The sequence below is a fragment of the Corylus avellana genome, chromosome 9 (assembly GCF_965113065.1).
Source record: "Corylus avellana chromosome 9, dhCorAvel1.hap1.2, whole genome shotgun sequence".
NCBI lineage: Eukaryota > Viridiplantae > Streptophyta > Magnoliopsida > Fagales > Betulaceae > Corylus > Corylus avellana.
Genome location: NC_142498.1, coordinates 4,180,349 through 4,190,522, shown reverse-complemented (window position 1 = coordinate 4,190,522; position 10,174 = coordinate 4,180,349). Strand labels below are relative to the sequence as shown.

General features: G+C 37.7%; 1 protein-coding gene across 2 annotated transcripts; it reads right to left on the bottom strand.

The window, feature by feature from the left end:
- LOC132189092 (pleiotropic drug resistance protein 1) lies at positions 1-9,643 on the bottom strand. 2 transcript variants are annotated; one of them, XM_059603602.2, is made up of 24 exons: positions 9,394-9,643; positions 8,652-8,912; positions 8,409-8,529; positions 8,199-8,287; positions 8,047-8,131; positions 7,790-7,949; positions 7,623-7,699; positions 6,342-6,395; positions 6,147-6,237; positions 5,669-5,970; positions 5,288-5,569; positions 4,753-5,069; positions 4,521-4,681; positions 4,334-4,437; positions 4,065-4,221; positions 3,727-3,983; positions 3,295-3,627; positions 2,894-3,184; positions 2,722-2,805; positions 2,489-2,622; positions 2,075-2,302; positions 1,809-1,980; positions 789-1,043; positions 1-507 (listed from the first exon to the last, which is right to left on the bottom strand). In XM_059603602.2, the coding sequence occupies exons 1-24, from the start codon at positions 9,462-9,464 to the stop codon at positions 250-252; spliced, it is 4,344 nt and encodes a 1,447-aa protein (XP_059459585.2). In that variant the 5' UTR covers positions 9,465-9,643; the 3' UTR covers positions 1-249. The 2 variants fall into 2 exon arrangements, with proteins under 2 accessions (XP_059459585.2, XP_059459586.2); XM_059603603.2 differs by lacking the exons at positions 8,199-8,287; positions 8,409-8,529; positions 8,652-8,912; positions 9,394-9,643 and having other exon boundaries at positions 7,790-7,953; positions 8,047-8,112.
- Positions 9,644-10,174: the final 531 nt, after the last annotated feature.

Sequence of the window (10,174 nt, the reverse complement as noted above, 5' to 3'; positions counted from 1 at the left end):
TTTACTTAAATGTTTTTCTTAGACAATAAAATTTATCACAAATTAAGTCCCTAAGAAATTTTTACCAATTCAAACATCTTGACTTAGATCTTCTGGAACTAGAACCATTGGTCCATTGATTGGTCTCAGTGCTTCTCTTTGCTTTGAAGTGTCCTTTTGATTGAGTAAATTATCATCTCATTGTGTAAGAAAAGTGGGAATATTTTACTTTAGGGTATGCAGTTAGTAAATTATGAGCACCTTCCTCCATCACCTTTTCTGGAAGTTGAATGCCTTTATTGAAAAGGCAAAGCTGACTCCAAAGAGAAGTGTTATCCCAACAATCACAATGGAAACCACTCCTAGGAAGTCATGTCTAAAACCAAAATAACTCCTAATATATTCTTCCACTGTTTCACCAGTCTCAAGCATGTCTTTGACGTCTCCAAACTGTGATGCAACCAATCCATACAACGTCCAAGCAAAAGGACATGCCCAGTAAAACCATCTCCACCACACTGGCATATGCTGCAAAAACAAGGAACTTTTAGAGCCTATTTGAAATTATGTTAGGGAGCTTAAAAAGTACTTATAGAAACTAAAAAGTTGTGCTAAAGCCGATATGTTTGGTAAAAAACTCCAAAAGTATTTCCTTGACTTCTTTACTCTATAAAGGGTCAAAACACAGTTTTGAAACTCTTTTTGGCTTTAAAAGCTCAATTTATCAACGCAATCCCAAACATTCTCTTAGCGATCCTTATGACATTGCTTAGTTTGTAGATAATTGGATAGGGTTCACACATGCTTACCAATCGTGGAAGGAAATAACCTGAGAAAAGGTTCCACACTGCATAGAAGAATGTACCAACTACAACAGCTATGGTTTGGTTTGGAGTGATGGCCACTGTCATCATCCCAAAGAAAGTGAAGTATAAGAATGTTAAGAACGTGAAGAAGAGATTCCAGAAGAACTTGGTAACTGTCCACTCGAATCCAATCATGGCATACACCAGTCCTCCATATATGACAGCCTGAACAATAATGTACCCGAGCTCAATCATGAGCTGCAGATGAAACAATAAAATCTTTGAGAGTTGTTTTCAGTAATATCTCCACATCTTGCATATGTAATCTCGATCTTCATGAGAATAATTCAAGCATTCTCTAATACAAAAATTATTAGTATCAGAAATTATCTAGTGACAAAGCTGATTGCTACTCAACTCAAATTCATTCTTTGATTCTTTTCGTTATATTATTTTCCATATTCTAGCATGCCTAACTTGTAACAATTCAACCATTTTATTGTCTCTTTGCATGTATATAGATGTGTGTGTGTACATGTACATGTAAATATTAGGAAATTCAAGCTTCAATAATGCACATTAGAATTATCTTCCACCAAAATAATGCACGTTAGAATATATATTTTCCATATTAGGCTAATACTAAAATATTCTCCATTTAGGTTTTGATTGAATCAAATATTAGAGATTTGATTACCCTACTTGTATTTTCTCAACTACCGTCACCGTGGTTTCCCTATAAATAGAGACCTTTGTATTGAAAACATAAATAAAGTCAATAAGAGTAAGTTGTAGCCCTTAAAGTAATTAGATGCGGTGGAGGTAAGTATCTAACACTAAACCCACCAAAATTCCTTGTGTTTTTTCTCTCTCTCTTTCTTTGCTTATGCTTTTCCTCTCCATATTTTATTATACCTGATAAATTTCTACAGTGCACAGATCTTTTATATATGGTGACTGCATAAAAATAAATCATAAATCTTATTATTGGTTCTCTCTTGAAAAATTACAAGCATGATCTACCTGTCCGAAGGCATATGGTAAAGCAGAATACATTCCAGCTGCTCTTTCTCTATAGAAAACTGTTCTCTCAACAGCAACTACTGGCTGCACCAATGCAGAATTCTGTATTCCAATGAATAGAGCAGCACAATACATGGAACCTACAGCATTGGAGATGTCTTGCTGCTTTCTCCTGCAATACCAGAGAATATTATCTTATTAAGAACAAAAGGAGGCAAATGTTAGATCTGCAGAATTTAACCTGTTCCTTTTCATCTAATAAATACCTCTTGGAACCAAGATCCCAGAATATTGTCCCAAACATAAAAGCTATGAAAATTGTGAATAACAGTCTTACTGCACTGTACTGTGGGTTCCGCCAATATGACCAGTGTTGTTTCCAAAGGCAAGCCAAACACTGGGTCAAGAAAGATTGTGTGTATTGAGTAGGGAAGTACAGATCTTTTGAACCAGGCTGAGGTTTACTAAGTTCCTTGATCATTGCTTTGTTTCTCCTGAATCATTGACCTCAGAATATCATCATTTATATCATAGAGATAATTTGTATTCCTATCAGTCTTAATTCAATGTAGGAAATTCAAACTATAGTCGTTTTTTCTTTATGATTTGGTCCATCTTAGGAAGTTTCTGATATATATATATATGTGTGTGTGTGTGTGTGTGTGTGTGTGTGAATGCACCTGTATAGTTCTGAATTCTTGTATACATCGGCAAAATTAACCCCTAGAGCTCTTTCTTGTGCTGCTGTAGTCACTTCCAACATCCATGTAGCCGGATTATAGCCATCTCTAATTTTGCTAATTCCCCTAATTCCCTTGAGAAAACATAAACTCATCTATGTGAGTAATGAGGCTGTAAATAAAGAATTTTATTTTAAATTTAGTAAATATTTATAATTACTAATTAGCCTGACCTCAAAATAACTGATCAAATATGAAACCTGCTGGCCTATTGGGCCTACATATATTTCTTCTCCTCCGGATTTCAAAAGATATAGCTGCAAATGTGCATATATATATATATATATGTAAGTATGTATTGTAGAAACGTGAAACCATTTTTGTTCCTAAGCCTTGGAGACATACCTCATCAAAGGAATCAAATATATCAATGCTTGGCTGGTGGATGGTGCATACCACTGTTCGTCCTGTGTTGACTGTGTTCCTCACTGTTCTCATCACTATTGCAGCTGCTCTAGCATCGAGGCCTGAGGTTGGCTCATCCATGAATATTATAGATGGGTTGGCAACAAGCTCAACTGCAATCGTCAGCCTCTTGCGCTGCTCAGTTGAAAGACCAGTAACGCTAGGCAATCCAACAAGGGCTTCACTTAATGAGGTAAGCTCCACTAGGTCCATGACCTCCTCAATAAACATCTGCAAGCCATTACAGTGGATATCATTCAAATTGCTTGAAAAGAACACGAAAATGCTCTCTCCTTTGGCCTATGTTATATATGCTACAGGCCCACAATATAATGCTTCACCTTTCTGGTTGTTGTATCAACTTCAGGAGGCAGACGGAGCCATGCAGAGTAAAGTAGTGACTCATAGACTGTAATGTGAGGAGAGTGAATATCATTTTGTTCACAATAACCTGATATTCTAGAAAATGTTTCTTGTTTCTTTGGATATCCAGATATCATTATACTTCCCTCAACGTATCCACCAGTTTTCCTCCCAGCCAAAACATCCATCAGAGTTGTCTTCCCAGCGCCACTAACACCCATTAGAGCAGTAAGGACTCCTGGCCTGAAAGCACCACTCACAGCCTTTAGAAGTACCAGTCGATCTTCTGTAAAACCTTGTGCTTTCATATCCTGCAACCATAGCAACACATCCAGAATTGCATGGAATTTAAGCTGGAATAGCTTGAGTTTTATAAACAATTCACAAGCATATACTGAATTGCTGCTCACCTGAGGCATGTCCACTGCATAGCTGATTTCATCAAAAGAGAGGGAAAGAGGTACAAATGGAAGAATCATTCCTCGTTTCTTGTTCTGATTAGCCACATTACTTGGGCTGTTTGTTGCACATGCTGATTCTGATGCTACACTTCTTTTAAAGTCAGCTCCTCTTTCATTCTGTGATAGTTCAATAAACTTCCCTTTTCTGTCCCTATGTTTTTCAACTGGGTTTTCTTCTGATATTACTGCCTGAGGCTTTCCAAAAGCTATAACAACAGACAAATCAATTTTTCAAAGACTAAGACTAAGATAGGAAGATGCATAGATACAAAGAAAGTGTCCCTTACGATTGAGATAAGATAGAGCCAAGGTGAACAGAATATTGAATAGAAAAGCAAATCCAATCGATGCTCCTACTCCAAGCCAAAACCAATGTTCTTCTGGGAATAGCCCGCGAGACTTCAAGACTAGAACTCCCAGTGGCTCTGTTGTATCAGGAAGCACCTATATCAAAAATTGTTCTCATTAACTTGTTAGTATTATTTAAAGCTTCTTCCAATTATTTTTGTCATTTTGCTTTTCATTCTTCCAAAACCGGGAAAATATTGATGCTTACATGCTTCCAACTGTTTCCCAGGAATTCATTCACGGCTATAGCATTCTGCCCATACATCATAGGTGAGATCCAGTAACCCCATTTCCACCATTTCTTCACTTCATCTGAGGCAAAGAGAGGACATATCTAAATCACATGGCTACAGAAAAGGTTGAGAAAATAAACTTACTCATAATTCAAAAATTACTTCGTGACAGAACAAATCCACCCAGAACAATGACTAGAAGTAACCCAAAAGATCCAAACGTGTTTGCAACAGTCATATCTCTTCCTAAAGCTGCGATGAACCGAAACATTGCAGAAGCCATTTGGTTAACGCACACAAGTAGAAGGTACTGTCTGAAAAGCCTGCCATTGAGGAAATTCATCAAAAAAGATGTGAAGCCTAAACTTAAGATTCTGCCTATTAATTTACATACCTTTTAATGCTTGGATCAAACCCTATGACATAATAAGTCATTGACACCCAAATGGAAACTTCTAAAAATGTTATTGGAATCTTGAGGATCCACATGGGTAATGAGTATGACCATGAAGGAAAAAAGAGAAGGTCCCTTTGCTTGTAAAAGACAGGAAGTTTCAGGATGGTTAAGGCAAGCTCTGTCATTCCATTGAACATAATCATTGATAATGAAAAGAACAAAGCACCCATAAAGATTTGACCATCGATTGCTGTATTGCGGTGCATCTTAGTTCGTAGAAACAATGTGATCGTGAACAAAGCCATAACAATAAGCTGGAAAGGGGGGGAAAAAAGAGGAGATGTTATTTACTCTCATTAATTTTAGGCCAACAACAGTATTTTGTTGAACTTGGTACTGAAAATCATACTTCTAACTAACTTGAAGTTTCAAAGTTTTATGCCTTACATCTGTAGTATCTAGATAACATTCTTATCCAATTTGAATTTTCTGCAATTAAATAGAAAGCTAAAAAGGTTTGCCTGCTACTTACCTGAATCAGCTTGGAAATGTAGAAGAACGAGTTTCTCTTCATAAGCAATAACTCTCTTGATACGCAAGCTTTTAATAGTTTCTTCTTCCCAACACCATACTTATTAATTGTTAAAGCAGCAGGGTGAGCTTTGGTCTTGTCAAATGGAATGGCAAGCTCCTCACCCAGTTTCTGACCAATGTGAAATGACTGAAATGCATCAGCAAATTCCTTTGCAGTGACAAATGTATAAGGTGTTTCGTTCTGCACCCAATACTGTTCTTGATCTTTCTTTGATGTCACCTAACAAATAGCAAAAGATTCAAAGTAGGTGCAATGAACTATGAGTGTAAAAAAGCAGCTGAGGAAAAAAAAAAAAAAGAGTTCAGAAGGTAGTGGTACTTCTTGCAAGAAGTCTGCAACTCCTTTTCTCTTGGGACATTTGAAGCCCATGAATTCAAAGAATTCCAACACACTTTCACAGGGACCTTGATAAACAATTTGCCCATCTGATAGGAGTATTATGTCATCAAATAAGTCATAGGTTTCTGGTGCTGGCTGGAGGAGAGATATCACTGCTGTTCCTCCAAGAATGTGAATAGCCTGCCCGAGTGACTTCACAATCTGGTAAGTTGTTGAGCTGTCCAAGCCAGTTGATATCTCATCCATGAAAAGGGCCCTCACCGGTCCAACCAGCATTTCCCCTGTATCATATTTAGCATACTTGTTAAAAATCACTTAGCACGTAGTCACAAATTTGGAATTGGTGCATACTTATAAATTCATGCCAAGAATTGTTTAATCAATTTGGTGAACAAGTTGAACATTTAGTTGTATATATGAATGTGCATTTGAATCATGCATTTCTATGTGCTTTTACCTACTGTCACTCGTTTTCTTTGGCCACCAGAGATACCTCGTCGCATTTGATCCCCCACCATAATGTCAGCACAGATTTCCAATCCCAAAATCTGTATGGTTTAAAGAGCATAACTGAGTTAGAACAGAAATTAACCGGGTTTTTATAAGTGTGATCATGAAAACCGCTTCTGCAACATAAATTTTGAGTTTATACCTTGATAATATAATCTGTCAGCACATTTGCTTCATGCCCTTCCAGTGAAACAGCCTGCAGTATTGTGAATGTCATATGTAATGATGAGGTGTTTGTAGATTGGGGGGTTATGTTTTGAAAGTCCTATTTAGACCCCAATATACGCCTAGAAGCTAGAGGGGGTGAAGTTGATCACAACTAATACATGGTTCAAATATCTTATTACTGATGATAGTGTGATCTACCACACAACATCCAACCAAAATCATATAAAACTGATATTAAAGAAAACAAAGGATTTTGGTTATGAGGTAAAACCCTTTCAATAACTCTTCATAGGTAAGACACTTCAGGACAGCCAAGTCCAAGAAATTAGTTCACTAATGAAGGCCACAATTTACAAGCAAACAATATTGCAAAATCTTTGTAACTACCCCTACTTGCACTGAAGTCTGAACAAACAACCTGTTTGTTTCTACTGCATTAGCTTTAGAACTCTGGCCGGTCTTCAATCTGATATCCTCACACTCTGGAACTCCGGTGATTGAAGGTTAATCCTCCATGTGTGTGGTTTTTCAAGCTCCAAGAGAGAGTGGAAGGTTCAAGCTTCGATTGTGAAGTGCTCTTTTGGCTCAACAAAAATAATGGCTTCAGCAGCATGAAAGTCATGCATAACAAGCCCTTAAATACCCTAGCTACGTAGCCCAATTAGAACTCTAAACCACGTAAATCAGCCGGGGGTCGTGGGCCTACAGGCGTGTTAGTAAGCCCTTCAAACATGGCTAGGGTTTCAAGCTTTTAGCCTTGGAGGCTTCTGGACATCAGCATACATGTTTGCGGACAGAATATTCCATTTCAACATCATGCCCGAACACCTGCAGAAAGATGTTACCTCCGAATAGTGGCGGATGGATTTACAAATGGAGCATTCTGTGTTTTCAACTTCAACTTCACATCTGGACATTTGCTAACAAATTTGCGAATGGAGCATTCTGTAACTCCATTTAACATGGCTCATCCAGACAAGTGTGGAAGCCTTTGTGAACGGGGTATTTTGTGCTTGACATTTTTGAAGAAATTTTGACACTAAACCCTAAGTACAAAACTACCCCACCAAGTCTTACACTCAAACACTTGTTTTGAACACTGAATCGGCCAATCAAAAACCTAACATGTTTGACATAAATAAGTCTGTGTACGCGCTTGTGTGCAATTGTAATAAAATGACTACTAAAATTGACAAATTTGAAGAAGAAAAGGAAATCTGACACAAATTTTTCTATCCAAAATTTTCATTCTCACCTTCATTAGAATATCAATATCAGGATCTGGCTTGATGTTAGCCTCCTTTTCTCTTCTTGACAACTCTACCAACATGTCTGCAAAATTGTGGATTTCATATCAATCGATTCAAACTTTCTAGAGACAAAGTGCAATATACATAAAGGATACTTGATGTTTTGACTTACCATAACGGGGCCCAACCCCTTGACATCTAGCCGAGAAGGCCAATGTTTCTCTCACTGTCATTTCTCCTATATGGAGATCATGTTGACTTATATAAGCCGATGTCCTCTGTGGAACAAACTCACTCATTCCATGGCCATTATATGTAACTCTCCCTGAAGACTGACTTTCATCAAGTACCCAATTTAGATTATAAGGTGAAAAGAGTTCGAAAGAAATGTAAAGAAGAAATGGTCATGGAATTGTAAAGTTTCATTACTTTCAGATGAGAACCAAGTCTTCCAGCCAAAGCCAGTAGCAACGTTGTCTTCCCCGAGCTTGGGGGGCCTAAAAGCAGTGTCATCCTGCGAAATTGGGTAATATATAGAGCCTACAATACAATGAACCTTTGAAAGAGAATCCAAATATTACCTGCCAGGCTTGATAATTCCACTAACATCGTGAAGAATGGAGAATGGTTTCTTTCTACTTGGAAGAATGTGAACATAATTCAACAACACCTTGAGAGAAATAGACAGAAATTGCAGAATGAATTCAAACGCAGAACTTGCAGAAGAAAATGTGATCTCAAGAGGTAAATAGTGTGGTTGGGTAGCCGTAGGTGGTTGATTCAATAAATACCTCAAAGAAATTTATAGTGAAGTTGAAAAGTGTAGGTAATGCTCTGCTTCCAACATAAGCTTCTGTATCTACAGTTAGGTGCTCGAAACGGACTTCAATGGTGGGAGTTTCAATTCCAACTCTATATCACAGACAGGAAAGACAAGAATTTCATTGACCCAGTTCAGTTTTAAGGCTAATGATGTTGTTATTCATAATGTATTTATGTAAAAAATATATATTTCTATTTCTTCATTAGATTACCGATCAACGCGGTTCTTGAGCCTTAACAAGAAGTTCTCATTATCTTCCTCTACATTTTTCACAAGCTTGTCCAACAAGTTCTTTCGTTGTTGCAATCCAAGGCTTCGAATATCAACTTCTTTTGCTTGTCCCTCCTCTTCAGTTAGTATACCTGTCCTAATACGTCGCTTGGTCGGCAGTCTCTCTATGGCAGCCCATTTCAGAGAGTCTTCATCATCTTCCCCTCGAGAAGACCTCGAAAATGGGTCCATCGCTCTGTTCCTTTAAAAGCAACAAATGATTATGTCTCATAGAAAACCAAAGTTTCAGGCAAAAAAGATTTTAAACTCATGGGCGTTTAGCTGAAACAACTCATGGTCAAAGATTAGCATTCGCTTCTGTCGTTATTTCCTTGTCTGTTTTTTACTGGACATATAGTATATCTTTGTCACAAATTCATCGGACGTGTAGATTCATGCAAATGAACACACATTTTGTTTTCACTCTTCTGTGCATGGCAGGCCTAGGACTGTGTGGAGAAGATGAAGAGTGTTTCTTCCATCCATTAATGGCCCTGCCAAACGCATGGGATGATCACCATCCTCTGTTCCACATTTTTTTTTTCATTATCTTAATCTGTTCCTCATTTTCTCCTTCGAAAGAAAATCAAGCTAGAATAAAAAAGCCCATTGCACAGTGACACAGAAAACATAACCGGGAAGCTCCATTGAGATTGAATGAAGAAAAAGAGTAAAGTGAAAACCATTTTTTGGATCCCAGAAGCATTGGCAGATGGGAGTTCGTGTGGTTGCTGAGACTGAAGAAAGGAGGCATTCTCTCTTCTTCTTCTTCTTCTTCTTCAGAAGGCTATCCTCTCTCTTGCTCTTCTTGATCTCCAACAAATTATCCTCCCTCCTCCGAGCTTCGTTCCCATCCACACCGCTCTTGTACGATTTCTTCCGCAACTTCTTCCACAAACTGGGTCGAAGCGACATCGTCCTCTCTCTCTCTCTCTCTCTTCACGTTCTGATAAACACCCATTCTCTCTCTCTTCACGTTCTGATAAACACCCATTCAGCACACACCCTGTTTGTATTTCTCTTGGGACTTTCTTCGAACAAATTGATCGCACACGGAGGGAGAGAGAGAGAGAGATCAATACTGGAAGATAATGACACGAACGTGAAACGGCGTTTGTGCCGCACGACGTCGCTTGAGTACAAATTGTCGTTATTCAATCTTGGCGGCCCATTTTTTGAACAGCATGTAAGCGGGAGAAATGCTCTTTTGCTCTCTCGTCCAACTTCATTTATATTTTAAATACCTTATTTCACCGGTCGTTAAATACCTTTTTTAACAACTTTATCTTTTGTTTCTAAGGAATTAATTTTGATCAAAGGAGATACGTAGTTTAAATAAAAACAGAAATAATACTTTCGTCTAAATCCCATTCAAAATTTGATAAAAAGTCACATCAGCATTATTAGCAAATTGACACGTGTTCATATAATTAATTATTTTTTTTAAAAAAAAATTATATTTAA

What these genes read in the sequence shown, in the direction of transcription:
- LOC132189092 (XM_059603602.2), bottom strand. Translation starts at nt 9,464, where the DNA reads ATGCCTCCTTTCTTCAGTCTCAGCAACCACACGAACTCCCATCTGCCA. An exon ending in GACTTGGTTCTCATCTGAAA is followed by an intron (nt 7,950 to 8,046) that starts GTAATGAAACTT and finishes GATGAAAGTCAG; the next exon opens with TCTTCAGGGAGAGTTACATA. An exon ending in TTGCAGACTTCTTGCAAGAA is followed by an intron (nt 5,570 to 5,668) that starts GTACCACTACCT and finishes GCTATTTGTTAG; the next exon opens with GTGACATCAAAGAAAGATCA.